This window comes from Taudactylus pleione, unplaced genomic scaffold (genome assembly GCF_031769625.1).
Source record: "Taudactylus pleione unplaced genomic scaffold, aTauple2 ptg001588l, whole genome shotgun sequence".
Classification (NCBI taxonomy): Eukaryota; Metazoa; Chordata; class Amphibia; order Anura; family Myobatrachidae; genus Taudactylus; species Taudactylus pleione.
Genome location: NW_028285985.1, coordinates 74239 through 95360, shown reverse-complemented (window position 1 = coordinate 95360; position 21122 = coordinate 74239). Strand labels below are relative to the sequence as shown.

Genomic DNA, 21122 nt, shown 5'->3' with positions numbered 1-21122 from the left:
TGTGGCTGATGTTACAGATGTATACATAGGACTGTGCGGTATTACAGATGTGAGATAGCAGTAGTGGGTCTCTATGCTGGCTGTGCTGTGGCTGATGTTACAGATGTATACATAGGACTGTGAGGTATTACAGATGTGAGATAGTAGTAGTGGGTCTCTATGCTGGCTGTGCTGTGGCTGATGTTACAGATGTATACACAGGACTGTGAGGCATTACACATGTGAGATAGCAGTAGTGGGTGTCTCTATACTGGCTGTGCTGTGGCTGATGTTACAGATGTATACACAGGACTGTGAGGTATAATAGATGTGAGATAGCAGTAGTTGGCTTCTCTATGCTGGCTGTGCTGTGTCCCTGGAAAGGTACATGCATGCCCCGAGCCCCTGCGGAGCCCTAGGAGAGCTCTGATCTTACCCCAGTCCCTGGAAAGGTACATGCATGCCCCGAGCCTCTGAGGAGCTCCAGGAGAGCTCTGATCTTACCCCAGTCCCTGGAAAGGTACATGCATGCCCCGAGCCCCTGTGGAGCCCCAGGAGAGCTCTGATCTTACCCCAGTCCCTGGAAAGGTACATGCATGCCCTGAGCCCCTGCGCAGCCCCAGGAGAGCTCTGATCTTACCCCAGTCCCTGGAAAGGTACATGCTTGTTCTAAGCCCTTTCGGAGTACCAGGAGAGCTTTGATCTTGCCCCAGTCCTTAGAAAGGTAGTTTAATGCGCTGAGCCCCTGCGGAGACCCAGGAGAGCTCTGATCTTGCCCCAGTCTCTGGAAAGATACATGCATACCCCGAGCCCCTGCATGGCCCCAGGAGAGCTCTGATCTTGCCCCAGTCCCTGGAAAGGTACATGCATTCCCTGAGCCCCTGCAGAGCCCCAGGAGAGCTCTGATCTTGCCCCAGTCCCTGGAAAGGTACCTCCATGCTCGGAGCCTTTGCTGATCCCCAGGAGAGCTCTGATCTTGCCCCAGTCTCCGGAAAGTTACATGCAAGCCCTGAGCCCCTGCGGAGCCCCAGGAGAGCTCTGGTCTTACCCCAGTCCCTGGAAAGGTACATGCATTCCCTGAGCCCCTGCGGAGCCCCAGGAGAACTCTGATCTTACCCCAGTCCCTGGAAAGGTACATGCATGCCCTGAGCCTCTGCGGAGCCCTACGAGAACTCTGATCTTGCCCCAGTCCCTGGAAAGGTACATGCATTCCCTGAGCCCCTGCGGAGCCCCAGGAGAACTCTGATCTTACCCCAGTCCCTGGAAAGGTACATGCATGCCCTGAGCCCCTGCAAAGCCCCAGGAGAGCTCTGATCTTACCCCTGTCCTTGGAAATGTACATGCATGCCCCGAGCCCCTGCAAAGCCCCAGGAGAGCTCTGATCTTACCCCAGTCCCTGGAAAGGTACATGCATGCCTTGAGCCCTGTGGATCCCCAGGAGAGCTCTCATCTTGCCCTAGTCCCTAGAAAGATACATGCAAGCCCCGAGCCCCTGCAGAGTCCCAGGAGAGCTTTGATCTTGCCCCAGTCCCTGGAAAGGTACATGCATGCCCTGAGCCCCCTGCGGAGCCCCAGGAGAGCTCTGATCTTTCCCCAGTTCCTGGAAAGATACATGCATTCCCTGAGCCCCTGTGGAGCCCTAGGAGAGCTCTGATCTTACCCCAGTCCCTGGAAAGGAACATGCAATCCCCGAGCCCCTGCGGAGCCCCAGGAGAGCTCTGATCTTGCACCAGTCTCTGGAAAGGTACATGTATGCCCTGAGCCCCTGCGGAGCCCCAGGAGTGCTCTGATCTTGCCCCAGTCCCTGGAAAGGTACATGCATGCCCTGAACCCCTGTGGAGCCCCAGGAGAGCTCTGATCTTACCCCGTCCCTGGAAAGGTACATGCATGCCCAGAGCCCCAGGGGAGCTCTGATCTTACCCCGCCCTGGAAAGGTACATGCATGCCCTGAGCCCCTGTGGAGCCCCAGGAGAGCTCTGATCTTGCCCCAGTCCCTAGAAAGGTACATGCATGCCCTGAGCCCCTGGAGAGCTCTGACCTTGCCCCAGTCCCTGGAAAGGTACATGCATGCCCTGAGCCCCTGGAGAGCTCTGACCTTGCCCCAGTCCCTGGAAAGGTACATGCATGCCGTGAACCCCTGTGGAGCCCCAGGAGAGCTCTGATCTTACCCCATCCCTGGAAAGATACATGCATGCCCTGAGCCCCTGTGGAGCCCCAGGAGAGCTCTGATCTTGCCCCAGTCCCTAGAAAGGTACATGCATTCCCTGAGCCCCTGCGGAGCTCCAGGAGAGCTCTGATCTTACCCCAGTCCCTGGAAAGGTACATGCATGCCCTGAGCCCCTGTGGAGCCCCAGGAGATCTCTGATCTTGCCCCATCCCTGCAAAGGTACATGCATGCCCTGAGCCTCTGCAGAATTTTTGGGTGAAAAAAAATTAAATGGTTGAAAATGATAGAAAATCAATTTCTTTCCCCAGGAAATTACTGTTTGTAAAATGGGTCCAAGAATATTTTTGTGTCGTAAAAACGCAATTTTAAAAACCGCCTGTTGCGACGGTGTGCGACGTTTAAAACACTTGACTCATCCATACCGCACCCCGAAATATCAGACGCAATATGTTAATACCATTTTCAACTATTTTTTTATTTATTTTTTTGCCCAAAGTACGCAACTTACAATTTTTTTTTCGCAAATTTATCATTAGTTGGGGTGTACCCACATATTTTGCCAAAAATAGGGATTTTGCAGTTTCTTTCTCCTGGTCTGGATGGAGAAAACTTTTCTCCAGTTTTTTTTTTCCATTTTCGTCTGTTTGCCATTTTCGCTTGTTTTTTGGTGAACATTTCGCAGTTTTTTTGCCGAAAACAGACGTTTTCGCCGCTAATTGAATAAGGCCCATAGTCTCTTTTGACTATAAGGTGTCCTGGCTGTGCCATGTACTCCGCCTTTGTGGTGGATAGGGCATCAGTGGGTTGCTTTCTGCTTGCCCTGCTGATGGCTCCAACTGCTAGTAAAAAAATCATCCACATATACAATTATGATGAACAATTCTTGCTCTATTGTCTTATGGTATAGATAGTGAGCAGTGTTTGAACGCACAAAGTCCATATGTAAAAGTACAGTTAATGTAACAACAATGAGCACACAGTTTTAGACCATACAATGACTTTTTCAAAATACAGACTTTTTCTTTTTGGAACATGTACTTATTGTAATTCTTTGGAGGTTCCATATAGATTTCCTCAACTAGTTATCAATTTAAGAAAGCTGAGTCAAAGTCTAACTTGTACAGCAGTAAATCATGCATGGTAGATATGGCAATGAGTAACCGTAATGTACTGTACCTTGCAACAGGCAAAAATATTTCCCTGTACTCCATCCTGGAATTTTGTGTATATCCTTTAGCGACAGGGCGGGCTTTTTAACAGGCAATAGTTCTATCTGTATTTAAATTTTTACAAAAGACACACTTGTTTTTGACTATCTTATGGTGGTTTATCGTGTCAACAGTCCATGTATTGATTTAATCCAACAATGTCAGATCCAGTTTACACCTTTTATCTTTAGGGATGTTTGCATATGCTCTGCACCCAAAGACATGGAGATTGACACTTGGCTTTCTTCCAGACCAAACCAAGTCTCCCAATCTGCATTCAAAGGCATTATGTCTCATAATGTGATACATGTAACACTTGTTCTTAAGTATTTTCGGCTTTGTATCCTTTGTGAGCAAAGCCGTGTTCTCGGTATTTGTCTCAAACAGTGTGCATTCTTGAAAATGATCTATGATCAATGGTTCCCTTTGCTCTATCCACTTCATCAGGATTTAGATAGTCCCCTGGTTCGTATGTGATCTTTCACAACTTTTTGCTTTAGTTGCAATTACAGTGCAATTTTCTATATGGCATAAATTTCACATGGTATATAATATAGCAGTGTTGTTGCTCGGTGTAGGAGGTATTAGAGTGTAGGGGTATAGTGTGCACTCATTGTATATGATGTAGCAGAGTGTTGTAGCTCAGTGTAGGAGGTATCATTGTAGGGGTATAGTGTGCACTCCCTGTATATGATGTAGCAGAGTGTTGTAGCTCAGTGTAGGAGGTTTCAGAGTAGGGGTATAGTGTGTGCTCACTCCCTGTATATGATGTAGCTTAGTGTTTTTGCTCAGTGTAGGAGGTATCAGTGTAGGGGTATAGTGTGCACTCCCTGTACATGATGTAGCAGAGTGTTGTTGCTCAGTGTAGGAGGTTTCAGAGTAGGGGTATAGTGTGTGCTCACTCCCTGTATATGATGTAGCTTAGTGTTTTTGCTCAGTGTAGGAGGTATCAGTGTAGGGGTATAGTGTGCACTCCCTGTATATGATGTAGCAGAGTGTTGTTGCTCAGTGTAGGAGGTATCAATGTAGGGGTATAGTGTGTACTCCCTGTATATGATATAGCAGAGTGTTGTTGCTCAGTGTAGGAGGTATCAGTGTAGGGGTATAGTGTGTGCTCACTCCCTATATATCATGTAGCAGAGTGTTGTTGCTCAGTGTAGGAGGTATCTGTGTAGAGGTATAGTGTGTGCACTCCCTGTATACAATGTAGCAGAGTGTTGTTGCTTGGTGTAGCAGAATGTTGTTGCTCAGTGTATGAGGTATCAGTGTAGGGCTATAGTGCGCACTCCTTGTATATGATATAGCAGAGTGTTGTTGCTCGGTGTAGGAGGTATCAGTGTAGAGATATAGTGTGTGCACTCCTTGTATATGATGTAGCAGAGTGTTGTTGCTCGGTAGGAGGTATCAGTGTAGGGGTTTAGTGTGCACTCCCTGTATATGATGTAGCAGAGTGTTGTTGCTCAGTGTAGCAGAGTGTTTTTGATCAGTGTAGGAGGTATCAGTGTAGGGGTATAGTGTGCACTCCCAGTATATGATGTAGCAGAGTGTTGTTGCTCAGTGTAGCAGAGTGTTGTTGCTCGGTAGGAGGTATCAGTGTATGGGTATAGTGTGCATTCCCTGTGTATGATGTAGCAGAGTGTTGCTCGGTGTAGGAGGTATAAGTGTAGGGTTATAGTGTGTGCACTCCCTGTATATGATATAGCAGAGTGTTGTGGCTCAGTGTAGCAGAGTGTTGTTGCTCAGTGTAGCAGAGTAATGTTGCTTGGTGTAGCAGAGTGTTGTTGCTCAGTGTAGGAGGTATCAGTGTAGGGGTTTAGTGTGCACTCCCTTTATATGATGTAGCAGAGTGTTGTTGCTCGGTGTAGCAGAGTGTTGCTCGGTGTAGGAGGTATCAGTGTAGGGGTATAGTGTATGCACTACCTGTATATGATGTAGCAGAGTGTTGTTGCTCGGTGTAGGAGGTATCAGTGTAGGGGTATAGTGTGCACTCCCTGTATATGATGTACCAGAGTGTTGTTGCTCAGTGTAGGAGGTATCAGTGTAGGGGTATAGTGTGCACTCCCTGTATATGATGTAGCAGAGTGTTGTTGCTCGGTGTAGCAGAGTGTTGTTGCTCAGTGTAGCAGAGTGTTGCTCGGTGTAGGAGGTATCAGTGAAGGGGTATAGTGTGCACTCCCTGTATATGATATAGCAGAGTGTTGTTGCTTGGTGTAGCAGAGTGTTGTTGCTTGGTGTAGCAGAGTGTTGTTGCTCGGTGTAGCAGAGTGTTGTTGCTCGGTGTAGGAGGTATCAGTGTACAGCTATAGTGTGCACTCCCTGTTTATGATGTAGCATAGTGTTGTTGCTCGGTGTTGGAGGTATCAGTGTAGGGTTATAGTGTGCGCACTCCCTGTATATGATCTAGCAGAGTGTTGTTGCTCGGTGTATCAGAGTGTTGTTGCTCAGTGTAGCAGAGTGTTGCTCAGTGTAGGAGGTATCAGTATATGGGTATAGTGTGCACTCCCTGTATATGATGTAGCAGAGTGTTGTTGATCAGTGTAGGAGGTATCAGTGTAGGGGTATAGTGTGCACTCCCTATATATGATGTAGCAGAGTGTTGTTTAGTGTAGCAGAGTGTTGTTGCTCAGTGTAGCAGAGTGTTGTTGCTCAGTGTAGGAGATATCAGTGTAGAAGTATAGTGTGTACACTCCCTGTATATGATGTAGCAGAGTGTTGTTGCTCGGTGTAGCAGTGTTGTTGCACCGTGTAGGAGGAATCAGTGTAGGGGTATAGTGTGCACTCCCTGTATATGATGTAGTAGAGAGTTGTTGCTCAGTGTAGGAGGTATCAGTGTAGAGATATAGTGTGTGCACACCTTGTATATGATGTAGCAGAGTGTTGTTGCTCGGTGTAGGAGGTATCAGTGTAGAGGTATAGTGTGTGCACTCCCTGTGTATGATGTAGCAGAGTGTTGTTGCTTAGTGTAGCAGAGTGTTGTTGCTCAGTGTAGCAGAGTGTTGTTGCTTGGTGTAGCAGAGTGTTGTTGCTCAGTAGGAGGTATCAGTGTAGGGGTTTAGTGTGCACTCCCTGTATATGATGTAGTAGAGTGGTGTTGCTCAGTGTAGGAGGTATCAGTGTAGGGTTATAGTGTGTGCACTCCCTGTATATGATGTAGCAGAGTGTTGTTGCTCAGTGTAGCAGAGTGTTGCTGCTCAGTGTAGGAGGTATCAGTGTAGGGGTATAGTGTGCACTCTCTGTATATGATGTAGCAGAGTGTTGTTGCTCGGTGTAGCAGAGTAGTGTTGCTCAGTGTAGGAGGTATCAGTGTAGGGGTATAGTGTGCACTCCCTGTATATGATGTTGCAGAGTGTTGTTACTCAGTGTAGGAGGTATCAGTGTAGGGGTATAGTGTGCACTCCCTGTATATGATGTAGCAGAGTGTTGTTGCTCGGTGTAGGAGGTATCAGTTTAGGGGTATAGTGTGTGCACTCCCTGTATATGATGTAGCAGAGTGTTGTTGTTCGGTGTAGGAGGTATCAGTGTAGGGTATAGTGTGCACTGCCTGTATATGATGTAGCAGAGTGTTGTTGCTCAGTTTAGCATAGTGTTGTTGCTCGGTGTAGCAGAGTGTTGTTGCTCGGGGTAGGAGGTATCAGTGTACAGGTATAGTGTGCACACCCTGTGTATGATGTAGTATAGTGTTGTTGCTCGGTGTAGGAGGTATCAGTGTAGGGTTATAGTGTGCGCACTCCCTGTGTATGATTATGCAGAGTATTGTTGCTCGGTGTATGAGGTATCAGTGTAGAGGTATAGTGTGTGCACTCCCTGTATGTGATGTAACAGAGTGTTGTTGCTCGGTGTAGCAGAGTGTTGTTGCTCGGTGTAGGACGTATCAGTGTAGGGGTATAGTGTGCACTCCCTGTATATGATGTAACAGAGTGTTGTTGCTTAGTGTAGGGGTATAGTGTGCACTCCCTGTATATGATGTAGCAGAGTGTTGTATAACGGTCTCCGCTCTCCTCAGGAAGTACCTGGATGCTGAGCCCATACTCCCGGAACAGCAGGTGGAAGCCATTACAGCCCGTATTGTGGTTCTATTCCTTAGTGCACTTTCCACGCTGCGTCGCCTCTTCCTGGTGCAGGACACAAAGGAGTCACTAAAGGTAACACAATAATTATTATATAACCCAAATATAATGTCACAGCGACACGTTACACATTGTCCCCTCCTGTCTCTGCCTAACGCCAATGAGAGGGAGGAGTCAGAGCATATTGATGAGAGGACTCTTCTGTATAATTATAATAAACCTGACCCGCGGTAACACACCTAGAAGAGTCTCCAAACAATCATTTTATAAATGAATAAATAATAAAAGTAAAATGTAAATGACGAGCACAATAAACTGTTTGATGAATACTTGTTATACGGAGGTCACTATTATTTCTGAGGTAAATAGCGGGGCCAGTAATATATTCCCGTTATTTGGGTCCACACTGATGGATTATATTGTGCACTTGTACAGTTACTTATCTTTCATGTGCCTGTATATCGCGTGCCTGTATATCGTGTGGCTGTATATCGCGTGGCTGTATATCGCGTGGCTGTATATTATGTGTGCCTGTATATTATGTGTGCCTGTATATCATGTGCCTGTATATCATGTGCCTGTATATCACGTGCCTGTATATCATGTGTGCCTGTATATCATGTGCCTGTATATCATGTGTGCCTGTATACTATGTGTGCCTGTATATTATGTGTGCCTGTATATCATGTGCCTGTATATCATGTGCCTGTATATCACGTGCCTGTATATCATGTGTGCCTGTATATCACGTGCCTGTATATCATGTGTGCCTGTATACTATGTGTGCCTGTATATTATGTGTGCCTGTATATCATGTGCCTGTATATCATGTGCCTGTATATCACGTGCCTGTATATTATGTGTGCCTGTATATCATGTGCCTGTATATCATGTGCCTGTATATCATGTGCCTGTATATCACGTGCCTGTATATCACGTGCCTGTATATTATGTGTGCCTGTATATCATGTGTGCCTGTAAACTATGTGTGCCTGTAAATCGTGTGTGCCTGTATATCCTGTGCCTGTATATCCTGTGCCTGTATATCATGTGTGCCTGTATATCATGTGTGCCTGTATATCATGTGCCTGTATATCATGTGTGCCTGTATATCACGTGCTTGTATATCACGTGTGTGCCTGTATATCACGTGCCTGTATATCATGTGTGCCTGTATATCATGTGTGCCTGTATATCATGTGTGCCTGTATATCATGTGTGCCTGTATATCCTGTGCCTGTATATCATGTGTGCCTGTATATCATGTGTGCCTGTATATCCTGTGCCTGTATATCATGTGTGCCTGTATATCATGTGTGCCTGTATATCCTGTGCCTGTATATCATGTGTGCCTGTATATCATGTGTGCCTGTATACTATGTGTGCCTGTATATCATGTGTGCCTGTATATCATGTGTGCCTGTATATCATGTGCCTGTATATCATGTGTGCCTGTATATCACGTGCCTGTATATCACGTGTGCCTGTATATCGTGTGTGTGCCTGTATATCATGTGTGCCTGTATATCATGTGTGCCTGTATATCATGTGTGCCTGTATATCCTGTGCCTGTATATCATGTGTGCCTGTATATCATGTGTGCCTGTATACTATGTGTGCCTGTATATCATGTGTGCCTGTATATCACGTGCCTGTATATCATGTGTGCCTGTATATCACGTGTGCCTGTATATCACGTGTGCCTGTATATCGTGTGTGCCTGTATATCGTGTGTGCCTGTATATCGTGTGTGCCTGTATATCGTGTAACGCAGTCTTGCCAGCCATTTTCTGAAGGACTTTGGCTGAAATTGCCGGTTTGGTGGTATTAAATCCGGCAGTTTGGTGGGGATTTGCCGCAATTCTCAAACCACCGCCAAAGTCGCACCCTATTTCATTCCAATAACGCTCATTATTCTACTGCTGTTTAGGAAATGAAAGCAACTTTCTGATTGGTTGTTAAGGAACGTGGTCCTTTTTACAGTGTCAGGATCTGTTTTCCCCCTTCATTTACACACAGCGACGACCGCCATCTTTCTTTGTACACTCCTGGCAGGACGCTCGGCCTTCTCCCTGTCAGGTGCATACAGTGTACAGGGAAGGGAGATATTTTATTGTTTCCTTTCTGTCTCTGCAGTTCTTAGTCCTCCTCTACCTCTTCACGTATGTTGGAGCTGTGGTCAATGGACTCACTCTGCTGCTCCTGGGTAAGGGATCCGCCAGCAAAGTGCGCAACGCTGTCAGGGTGTGAAATCGTGGGGTATTATATATAGGTCTGCGGCACAGTATACATAGTGGGGTATTATATATAGGTCTGTGGCACCATATACATAGTGGGGTATTATATATAGGTCTGTGGCACCATATACATAGTGGGGTATTATATATAGGTCTGTGGCACCATATACATAGTGGGGTATTATATATAGGTCTGCGGCACCGTATACATAGTGGGGTATTATATATAGGTCTGTGACACCATATACATAGTGGGGTATTATATATAGGTCTGCGGCACAGTATACATAGTGGGGTATTATATTTAGTTCTGTGGCACCATATACATAGTGGGGTATTATATATAGGTCTGTGGCACCATATACATAGTGGGGTATTATATATAGGTCTGTGGCACCATATACATAGTGGGGTATTATATATAGGTCTGTGACACCATATACATAGTGGGGTATTATATATAGGTCTGTGGCACCATATACATAGTGGGGTATTATATATAGGTCTGCGGCAACGTATACATAGTGGGGTATTATATTTAGTTCTGTGGCACCGTATACATAGTGAGACATTATATATGTACAGTTAGTGCCGGATTACAAAATAGTCAGAGTGGGCACCGGCCTGTGGGCCCCACGCTTTTTCGGGGCCCCGTGACAAAGGATCAAAATAATATTGATTTAATTTTGAAAGAAAATCACAATGGAGCTTTCTTATAAAAGAAAGAAAAAATTATTTAACTAAAAAAAACTAAAACTTTACATTAATACAGTATTTTCTCTATAGAGTCTTTATTGTAATTTACCAACAAGCCACTTACAGTACATAATCCACAGACATCACATTACCTTTGTCTCTTATAATCTTCTGTCCGTTTGTAAAAGATTTTAGGTGCAACCTGAATACGGTTTATTAAAATTGTTGGTTGAAAAATTAAAACGTATTAAGAGATGATATGCGAGGGGGCCCCGAGATTTCCACTGCTGGGGGCCTCCGCAAGGTTTATTCCCACAATGTATACAGAGCTGTGACAGCACATTGTGCTCTGAGGCACCGTATACACAAATAAAAAGTAAAGTGGTCGCTCACATCAGATTAATGACATTACCCAGGTGCTTGTAAAGGGCCGGGTTTATACTGAACCACAGAAAAAAAAGAGGATATTCCCTCCAGCACACTGCAGCAATATCAGCAAAAATACTTATATCCTACATGATTATAGAGATTCAGAGGTATTGGTTGCATACATTTGCAAATATATGATTAAGCGCCGGGCCAGCGTCAAGGCTCCTCTATACCGGCGTCCCTAACATTAAGAGGTTCACGTCTGAGGCGCAGGGCAGCCCAAAAGAATCCAGCCAAGGACCACTCCCAGGGCATCACACGAAAAATGGAAGAAAGGTGATAGTGAAGTGTAAAGTATAGATGTGTCAAGATAATCAATAAGTGTTAATATAAGAAAGAATTAAAATTACATAAATAATAAACAAACAAATAGAAAGGTGATGAAAAAGTACCTATGTGAATTAAGTGGTGATGCCCTGAAAAAGTCCCAGCCAGAGCAACTCCGGGGGCCCCACGCCCAAACGCTTACCCCAAAAAAATTATTGCTACAAAATAGTAGCACCCACTCTGGGTCATATAATTACAATTAATGTACTGCATAATAACAGCACATGTATAAGCTGAGAGCTGACTCACCTAGGAGGTACCACAAGTTTTTGGTTTTTGGGGTACCTCCTAGGGGTACCTCACCTTTCTTCCATTTTTCGTGTGATGCCCTGGGAGTGGTCCTTGGCTGGATTCTTTTGGGCTGCCCTGCGCCTCAGACGTGAACCCCTTCATGTTAGAGACGCCGGTATAGAGGAGCCTTGACGCTGGCCCGGCGCTTAATCATATATATGCAAATGTATGCAACCAATACCTCTGAATTTCTATTATCATGTACGATTCAAGTATTTTTGCTAATATTGCTGCAGTGTGCTGGAGGGAATCTCTTTTTTTTTTCTGTGGTACCGTATACACAGTGGGACATTATACACTGCTCAGAAACACCATATACACAGTGGGACATTATATACAGCTCGGAGGCACCGTATACACAGTGGGACATTATATACAACTCTGAGGCACCGTATACATAGTGGGACATATATTCCATTATTCACCTCACTTCTCGCACAGTCTCTACCATACCCGGGGCTCCTGGAGTAACCCCACATATACATAGAGAGAACCTACAATACACAGATAGGCCCAGAGTTGTGAGGTAGTAATGCTAATCATTCTAAGGGGCTCTCATGTGGCTGCTCTCACTGGGCTATATGGGGCTGTACAGTAAAGGGTACCCACGTGGCTGTAGGGGGCACTTATATGGCTGTTGTGTATATAAATAGCAGCTAAACTTTTCTCTGTTACAGGTGTAATTGGAGTATTCACATTTCCTGTCATGTACAAACACAACCAGGTAAGTGGCGAAATCCCCAATTACATATAGATACAATATACAGTGAGGTGCTAAAAAGCACTATAGCCTTGCAGCTGTAGACTGAGTGCTAGACTAAAGCCACCAAAAAAAATGTAATTAAAAAAAAAGTTTTTTAAAAAAATATATAGTTTTTTTTTTTTATAAAAACGGGGATGGGGGAAGGGTAATCAAGTAAAAAGAATTGAAGTAACAACAGGTAGAAATAAGGATGGGGAAGGGTTATGGCTGGGGATGGGAATAGAAAAAGTGAAAAGCCATAGAATTAAAAACAATGGGTCATATGACCACAATGGTTATAGCCTCTTAGGGGCTGGTTGGGGGGGCCAGTTGCTGGTATGGTCCAGTGTTGTGGAAGTGCTGCATCCAACGAGTTTCAAATCAATAGATTCTTTCTCAAGGATGATGCTTGTTTGTTTGAAGGTATTTTTCTACTGTAAAACTTTATTGAAAACAACAGGAAGTGCCCAGAACAGGAAGTCCATTTTTGGCAGTAACCACATGTTAGTTGGGTTCCATGGGCTTTTTAGTGGGTGTTAAAAGGATTATTTATAAAAAATGTAAATGTTCATTCTCATGTTGCTTTTCATATAGGGAGATGAGAGTTAAGAGGAAATAAAAACTAAAGGATAAAAAATGTATATAAATCAATAAAATAAAATAAGATAAAAAAAATACAATTAGATAAGTAAATAAAAATCTAAATATAAAAAAAGGGATAAGAACAAAAATTGATGGCTAATAAAAAATATTTGTGATGCAGGGGTGTATTTTTATTTTTTTTTCTCTCTTTTTTTTATAGTAACACATTTAATTCTATATCAGTATTTAGGCCTTGTGGTGCTAGTTTCCAGAAAGTGTGCAGAAAGGCTATGTGTTTTGAGTCCTTTTTTGATATTATAGAGGTGTTCTGCAAACCCTGTTTTTATTTTCAATTTTGTTTGGCCTACATATTGTAGGCCACACTGGCATCCCAACTGATAGATCGCCCCCTCTGTATTGCATGATAACTGGTCTTTTATTTGAAAAGCTTCTTTTGTCACATTTGATTGAAATTCTATATTTGGTTTAGTTCCTGCTGTTTGGTTTTTGCAGCCTGGACAGTTGGTGCAGAAGTGAAAACCTTTTGTTTCGTCTTTTTTTTTGTTGTATGTTCCTGTAGTGGGAGAAAATTGTTGGTTAGGTCCTGCTTCAGGTTTCTTGCTTTTTTGTAGATTATTTTCGTTTTTTTGGGTAGGTTGCTTCTTAGGTCGTTATCTAGCATTAGAATGTGCCAGTGTTTATTGAGGATATTTTCTATTTCAATGTGGTTGCTGTTATACTGAGTTATGAATGATACAGGAAGTTCCTTTGGTTGTTCTCTCTTTTTGTATGTTATAAGTTCTTTTATTTTCATGTTGTTTACTTTTTTCCAGTTGTTGATTGAGTATTGAGGTTTTGAATCCTTTTATTTGTGAATTTGTTCTTCATCTCACTGCTTTGTTGGTAAAAGTCCTTGTCCTCAGTACAGTTTCTCCTCAAATGTCTAATTTGCCCCCCCTGGGATGTTTCTGATCCATTTTCTATGGTGATTTCTATTTGAGGCAAGCATGTTGTTCCCATTCACTTTTTTGAAGTGGGTTCTTGTCTCTATCCTCTCATTTTTTATGTAAATCTCGAGGCCCAAGAAAATGACTAAGTTTCTACTGTATATTGTTGTGAATTCCAGGTTGAGGCAATTTTTGTTCATGTATGATATTAATTGCTCCAGTTCTAACTCTGGTCCATCCCAAATGAAGAAAATGTCATCTATATAACGGTGCCATCCTTTGATCTTCTCGATGTAGGGGTTGTTGTTCCATATGTTTGAGTCCTCCCACCAAGCCACGAACATATTGGCATAGCTTGGTGCAAAGGATGTACCCATCGCCATCCCGCATTCCTGTAAATAAAACTCTCCGTCATACCAGAAGTAATTATGTCGTAAAATGTAGGCGAATGCTGTGCATCAAGAAGTTTATTTGTGCATTAGAAATATTTGTCTGGCTTGAGAGGTAGTGCCTGGTTGCTTCACATCCTGCCATATGGTTTATTACTGTGTAAAGTGACTTGATGTCACTGGTACACAGAATGTATGAATCTTGCCATTCTGTGGTGTTAAGAATTTGTAGTACATTCATGGTGTCTTTGAGGTAGCTCCGCTGCTTGCCTACCAGGTCTTGTAGAAAGAAATTGATGTATTTTTAAAGATTTGCAGTGATGGAGTTTATTCTGGACACGATCGGTCATCCGGGGGGTTCAGTGCGTCTTTATGTACCTTTGGTAGGTGATAAAATGTAGGGATCTTGGGTTCTTTCTGGTAGATGAACTCATATTCTTTCTTTGTAATAATGTCTATTATTAGGCCTTCCTCCAGCTGCTCAGTTAGTTATTGTTGAAATTGCTCCGTTGGGTCTTTATTCAGTTTTTTTATAGGTGGAGGAATCAGATAGCAATTTGGTGGCTTCTTCTTTGTATTTTTCTGTGTCTTGAATAACCACTCCCCGTCCCTTGTCTGCTGGTTTGATGGTTACAGATGTATCTCTTTTTAAATGTTTTAGTGCTGTTCTCTCTTCTTTGGTGAAATTGATCTTTGTTTTTTCTGGAAGATTTTCAATATCCTTTTCTATTAGTCGCTGAAATGTAGTGATGTGTGGTCCTTTCATGTGGCTAGGGAAGAAAGTTGAAGGTGGTTTGAGTGGTAAGTACGTATTCTGTGGTTAGTAGGTTGTTTTGTCGGGAGACGGGAACTTTTGCAAAGTATTTCTTAATAGTTAATTTTCGTATGAATTTTTGGGTGTCTATGAAGACATCAAATTTAAAGATTCCCAAGTGTGGAGCATATTTTAACCCCTTTCTAAGGACGCTTTCTTCTTCTCATGTGAGGGTCTTTTTGCTTAGATTAAATAAAAACAAAAAAAATTCAGAAGGGAAGTTTTGCAAAAGATCCCGTCTCCCGACAAAACAACCCACTAACCACAGAATATCCTCAATAAACACTGGCACATTCTAATGCTAGGCAACGACCTAAGAAGCAACCTACCCGAAAAAACGAGAATAATCTACAAAAAAGCAAGAAACTTAAAGCAATTTTCTCCCACTACAGGAACACACAACAAAAAAAGACAAAACAAAAGGTTTTTCACTTCTGCACCAGCTGTCCAGGCTGCAAAAACCAAAGAGCAGGAACTAAACCAAATACAGAATTTCAATGAAATGTGACAAAAGAGGCTTTTCAAATAAAAGACCAGTTATCATGCAATACAGAGGGGGCGATCTATCTGTTGGGATGCCAGTGTGGCCTACAATATGTAGGCCAAACAAAACGGGAAATAAAAACAAGGATTGCAGAACACCTCTATAATATCAAAAAAGGACTCAAAACACATAGCCTTTCTGCACACTTTCTGGAAAAACATAACAGCGACCCACACGGCCTTTATTTCAGGGGAATGCAGAAAATTACACCCCACTGGAGAGGAGGCAACATAACAACTTCCCTAAAAAGGAAAGAGACTGAATGGATTCTTAAACTTAAAACACCAGCATCACAAGGCCTAAATAATGATATAGAATTAAATGTGTTTCTATAAAAACAGAGAGAAAAAAAAATACACACCTGTGTCACCAATATTTTTTATTTTTTATCAGCCATCAAGATACCTATAGTACAGTATATACATATATATGTAGAAGACACCTATAGTTACAGTATATACATATATATGTAGAAGACACCTTTAAATACAGTATATACATATATATGTAGAAGACACCTATAGTTACAGTATATACATGTAGCAGATACCTATAGATACAGTATATAAATATATATGTAGCAGACAGCTATAGATACAGTATATACATATAGATGTAGAAGACACCTATAGTTACAGTATATACATGTAGCAGATACCTATAGATACAGTATATAAATATATATGTAGCAGACAGCTATAGATACAGTATATACATATAGATGTAGCAGATACCTATAGATGCAGAATATACCTATAGTCAGTGGTGTATCTATAATGGGTACAGGGAGGGCTCATATTTTCTATTACTTACCTCTCTGAAGTCCTGTGCCGGTTGTCTCAACCCTGCTCAAAACACCTGGAAAATGTCCGCCGCGCTATTTTCCTAGAGACGTGTGCATGTGCAGTAGATTGGATGGTTACTACCAGAATATAGTGAATGATATGAGGGGTCTCGCTGAGAGGGAGGTGGAGGTGGGTTGGTGGTAATAATATAGTGAGTGATATGAGGGGTCTCGCTGAGAGGGAAGCGGAGGAGGGTTGGTGGTAATAATATAGTGAGTGATATGAGGGGTCTCGCTGAGAGGGAAGCGGAGGAGGGTTGGTGGTAATAATATAGTGAGTGATATGAGGGGTCTCGCTGAGAGGGAAGCGGAGGAGGGTTGGTGGTAATAATATAGTGAGTGATATGAGGGGTCTCGCTGAGAGGGAAGTGCAGGTGGGTTGGTGGTAATGATATAGTGAGTGATATGAGGGGTCTCGCTGAGGAAAGCGGAGGTGGGTTGGTGGTAATATAGTGAATGATATGAGGGGTCTCGCTGAGGGGAGCGGAGGTGGGTTGGTGGTAATAATATAGTGAATGATATGAGGGGTCTCGCTGAGAGGGAAGCGGAGGTGGGTTGGTGGTAATAATATAGTGAATGATATGAGGGGTCTCGCTGAGACGGAAGCGGAGGTGGGTTGGTGGTAATAATATAGTGAGTGATATGAGGGGTCTCGCTGAGAGGGAAGCGGAGGTGGGTTGGTGGTATTGATATAGTGAGTGATATGAGGGGTCTCGCTGAGGAAAGCGGAGGTGGGTTGGTGGTAATATAGTGAATGATATGAGGGGTCTCGCTGAGGGAAGCGGAGGTGGGTTGGTGGTAATAATATAGTGAGTAATATGAGGGGTCTCGCTGAGAGGGAAGCGGAGGTGGGTTGGTGGTAATAATATAGTGAGTGATATGAGGGGTCTCGCTGAGAGGGAAGCGGAGGTGGGTTGGTGGTAATAATATAGTGAATGATATGAGGGGTCTCGCTGAGAGGGAAGCGGAGGTGGGTTGGTGGTAATAATATAGTGAGTGATATGAGGGGTCTCGCTGAGAGGGAAGCGGAGGTGGGTTGGTGGTAATGATATAGTGAGTGATATGAGGGGTCTCGCTGAGAGGGAAGCGGAGGTGGGTTGGTGGTAATAATATAGTGAATGATATGAGGGGTCTCGCTGAGAGGGAAGCGGAGGTGGGTTGGTGGTAATAATATAGTGAGTGATATGAGGGGTCTCGCTGAGAGGGAAGCGGAGGTGGGTTGGTGGTAATAATATAGTGAATAATATAAGGGGTCTCGCTGAGAGGGAAGCGGAGCTGGGTTGGTGGTAATAATATAGTGAATGATATGAGGGGTCTCGCTGAGAGGGAAGCGGAGATGGGTTGGTGGTAATAATATAGTGAATGATATGAGGGGTCTCGCTGAGAGGGAGGTGGAGGTTGGTTGGTGGTAATGATATAGTGAATGATATGAGGGGTCTCGCTGAGAGGGAGGTGGAGGTGGGTTGGTGGTAATAATATAGTGAATGATATGAGGGGTCTCGCTGAGAGGGAAGCGGAGGTGGGTTGGTGGTAATAATATAGTGAGTGATATGAGGGGTCTCGCTGAGAGGGAAGCGGAGGTGGGTTGGTGGTAATAATATAGTGAGTAATATGAGGGGTCTCGCTGAGAGGGAAGCGGAGCTGGGTTGGTGGTAATGATATAGTGAATGATATGAGGGGTCTCGCTGAGAGGGAGGTGGAGGTGGGTTGGTGGTAATAATATAGTGAATGATATGAGGGGTCTCGCTGAGAGGGAAGCGGAGGTGGGTTGGTGGTAATAATATAGTGAGTGATATGAGGGGTCTCGCTGAGAGGGAAGCGGAGGTGGGTTGGTGGTAATAATATAGTGAGTGATATGAGGGGTCTCGCTGAGAGGGAAGCGGAGGTGGATTGGTGGTAATAATATAGTGAGTGATATGAGGGGTCTCGCTGAGAGGGAAGCGGAGGTGAGTTGGGGGTAATAATATAGTGAATGATATGAGGGGTCTCGCTGAGAGGGAAGCGGAGGTGGGTTGGGGGTAATAATATAGTGAGTGATATGAGGGGTCTCGCTGAGAGGGAAGCGGAGGTGGGTTGGTGGTAATAATATAGTGAATGATATGAGAGGTCTCGCTGAGAGGGAAGCGGAGGTGGGTTGGTGGTAATAATATAGTGAATGATATGAGAGGTCTCGCTGAGAGGGAAGCGGAGGTGGGTTGGTGGTAATAATATAGTGAGTGATATGAGGGGTCTCGCTGAGAGGGAAGCGGAGGTGGGTTGGTGGTAATAATATAGTGAGTGATATGAGGGGTCTCGCTGAGAGGGAAGCGGAGGTGGGTTGGTGGTAATGATATAGTGAGTGATATGAGGGGTCTCGCTGAGAGGGAAGCGGAGGTGGGTTGGTGGTAATGATATAGTGAGTGATATGAGTGGTCTCGCTGAGAGGGAAGCGGAGGTGGGTTGGTGGTAATAATATAGTGAATGATATGAGGGGTCTCGCTGAGAGGGAAGCGGAGGTGGGTTGGTGGTAATAATATAGTGAGTGATATGAGGGGTCTCGCTGAGAGGGAAGCGGAGGTGGGTTGGTGGTAATAATATAGTGAATGATATGAGGGGTCTCGCTGAGAGGGAAGCGGAGGTGGGTTGGTGGTAATAATATAGTGAGTGATATGAGGGGTCTCGCTGAGAGGGAAGCGGAGGTGGGTTGGTGGTAATGATATAGTGAGTGATATGAGGGGTCTCGCTGAGAGGGAAGCGGAGGTGGGTTGGTGGTAATAATATAGTGAATGATATGAGCGGTCTCGCTGAGAGGGAAGCGGAGGTGGGTTGGTGGTAATAATATAGTGAATGATATGAGGGGTCTCGCTGAGAGGGAAGCGGAGGTGGGTTGGTGGTAATATAGTGAGTGATATGAGGGGTCTCGCTGAGAGGGAAGCGGAGGTGGATTGGTGGTAATAATATAGTGAGTGATATGAGGGGTCTCGCTGAGAGGGAAGCGGAGGTGAGTTGGGGGTAATAATATAGTGAATGATATGAGGGGTCTCGCTGAGAGGGAAGCGGAGGTGGGTTGGGGGTAATAATATAGTGAGTGATATGAGGGGTCTCGCTGAGAGGGAAGCGGAGGTGGGTTGGTGGTAATGATATAGTGAGTGATATGAGGGGTCTCGCTGAGAGGGAAGCGGAGGTGGGTTGGTGGTAATAATATAGTGAATGATATGAGAGGTCTCGCTGAGAGGGATGCGGAGGTGGGTTGGTGGTAATAATATAGTGAGTGATATGAGGGGTCTCGCTGAGAGGGAAGCGGAGGTGGGTTGGTGGTAATAATATAGTGAGTGATATGAGGGGTCTCGCTGAGAGGGAAGCGGAGGTGGGTTGGTGGTAATGATATAGTGAGTGATATGAGGGGTCTCGCTGAGAGGGAAGCGGAGGTGGGTTGGTGCTAATGATATAGTGAATGATATGAGGGGTCTCGCTGAGAGGGAAGCGGAGGTGGGTTGGTGGTAATAATATAGTGAATGATATGAGGGGTCTCGCTGAGAGGGAAGCGGAGGTGGGTTGGTGGTAATAATATAGTGAGTGATATGAGGGGTCTCGCTGAGAGGGAAGCGGAGGTGGGTTGGTGGTAATGATATAGTGAGTGATATGAGGGGTCTCGCTGAGAGGGAAGCGGAGGTGGGTTGGTGGTAATGATATAGTGAGTGATATGAGGGGTCTCGCTGAGAGGGAAGCGGAGGTGGGTTGGTGGTAATAATATAGTGAGTGATATGAGGGGTCTCGCTGAGAGGGAAGTGGAGGTGGGTTGGTGGTAATGATATAGTGAGTGATATGAGGGGTCTCGCTGAGGAAAGCGGAGGTGGGTTGGTGGTAATATAGTGAGTGATATGAGGGGTCTCGCTGAGGGGAGCGGAGGTGGGTTGATGGTAATAATATAGTGAATGATATGAGGGGTCTCGCTGAGAGGGAAGCGGAGGTGGGTTGGTGGTAATAATATAGTGAATGATATGAGGGGTCTCGCTGAGACGGAAGCGGAGGTGGGTTGGTGGTAATAATATAGTGAGTGATATGAGGGGTCTCGCTGAGAGGGAAGCGGAGGTGGGTTGGTGGTAATGATATAGTGAGTGATATGAGGGGTCTCGCTGAGGAAAGCGGAGGTGGGTTGGTGGTAATATAGTGAATGATATGAGGGGTCTCGCTGAGGGAAGCGGAGGTGGGTTGGTGGTAATAATATAGTGAGTAATATGAGGGGTCTCGCTGAGAGGGAAGCGGAGGTGGGTTGGTGGTAATAATATAGTGAGTGATATGAGGGGTCTCGCTGAGAGGGAAGCGGAGGTGGGTTGGTGGTAATAATATAGTGAATGATATGAGGGGTCTCGCTGAGAGGGAAGCGGAGGTGGGTTGGTGGTAATAATATAGTGAGTGATATGAGGGGTCTCGCTGAGAGGGAAGCGGAGGTGGGTTGGTGGTAATGATATAGTGAGTGATATGAGGGGTCTCGCTGAGAGGGAAGTGCAGGTGGGTTGGTGGTAATAATATAGTGAATGATAAGAGCGGTCTCGCTGAGAGGGAAGCGGAGGTGGGTTGGTGGTAATAATATAGTGAATGATATGAGGGGTCTCGCTGAGAGGGAAGCGGAGGTGGGTTGGTGGTAATAATATAGTGAGTGATATGAGGGGTCTCGCTGAGAGGGAAGCGGAGGTGGATTGGTGGTAATAATATAGTGAGTGATATGAGGGGTCTCGCTGAGAGGGAAGCGGAGGTGAGTTGGGGGTAATAATATAGTGAATGATATGAGGGGTCTCGCTGAGAGGGAAGCGGAGGTGGGTTGGTGGTAATAATATAGTGAGTGATATGAGGGGTCTCGCTGAGAGGGAAGCGGAGGT

At 44.7% G+C, this 21122-nt stretch overlaps 1 protein-coding gene across 1 annotated transcript in view; it reads left to right on the top strand.

The window, feature by feature from the left end:
* The window catches only part of LOC148442264 (reticulon-2-like), an 80747-nt gene extending 67171 nt beyond the window's left edge, over positions 1-13576 (top strand). Inside the window, exons 3-6 of the mRNA XM_088464111.1 lie at positions 7358-7496; positions 9558-9627; positions 12079-12125; positions 13559-13576. Coding sequence (XP_088320237.1) covers positions 7358-7496; positions 9558-9627; positions 12079-12125; positions 13559-13576 — 274 coding nt within the window. The remainder of the gene's footprint in view (positions 1-7357; positions 7497-9557; positions 9628-12078; positions 12126-13558) is intronic.
* Positions 13577-21122: the final 7546 nt, after the last annotated feature.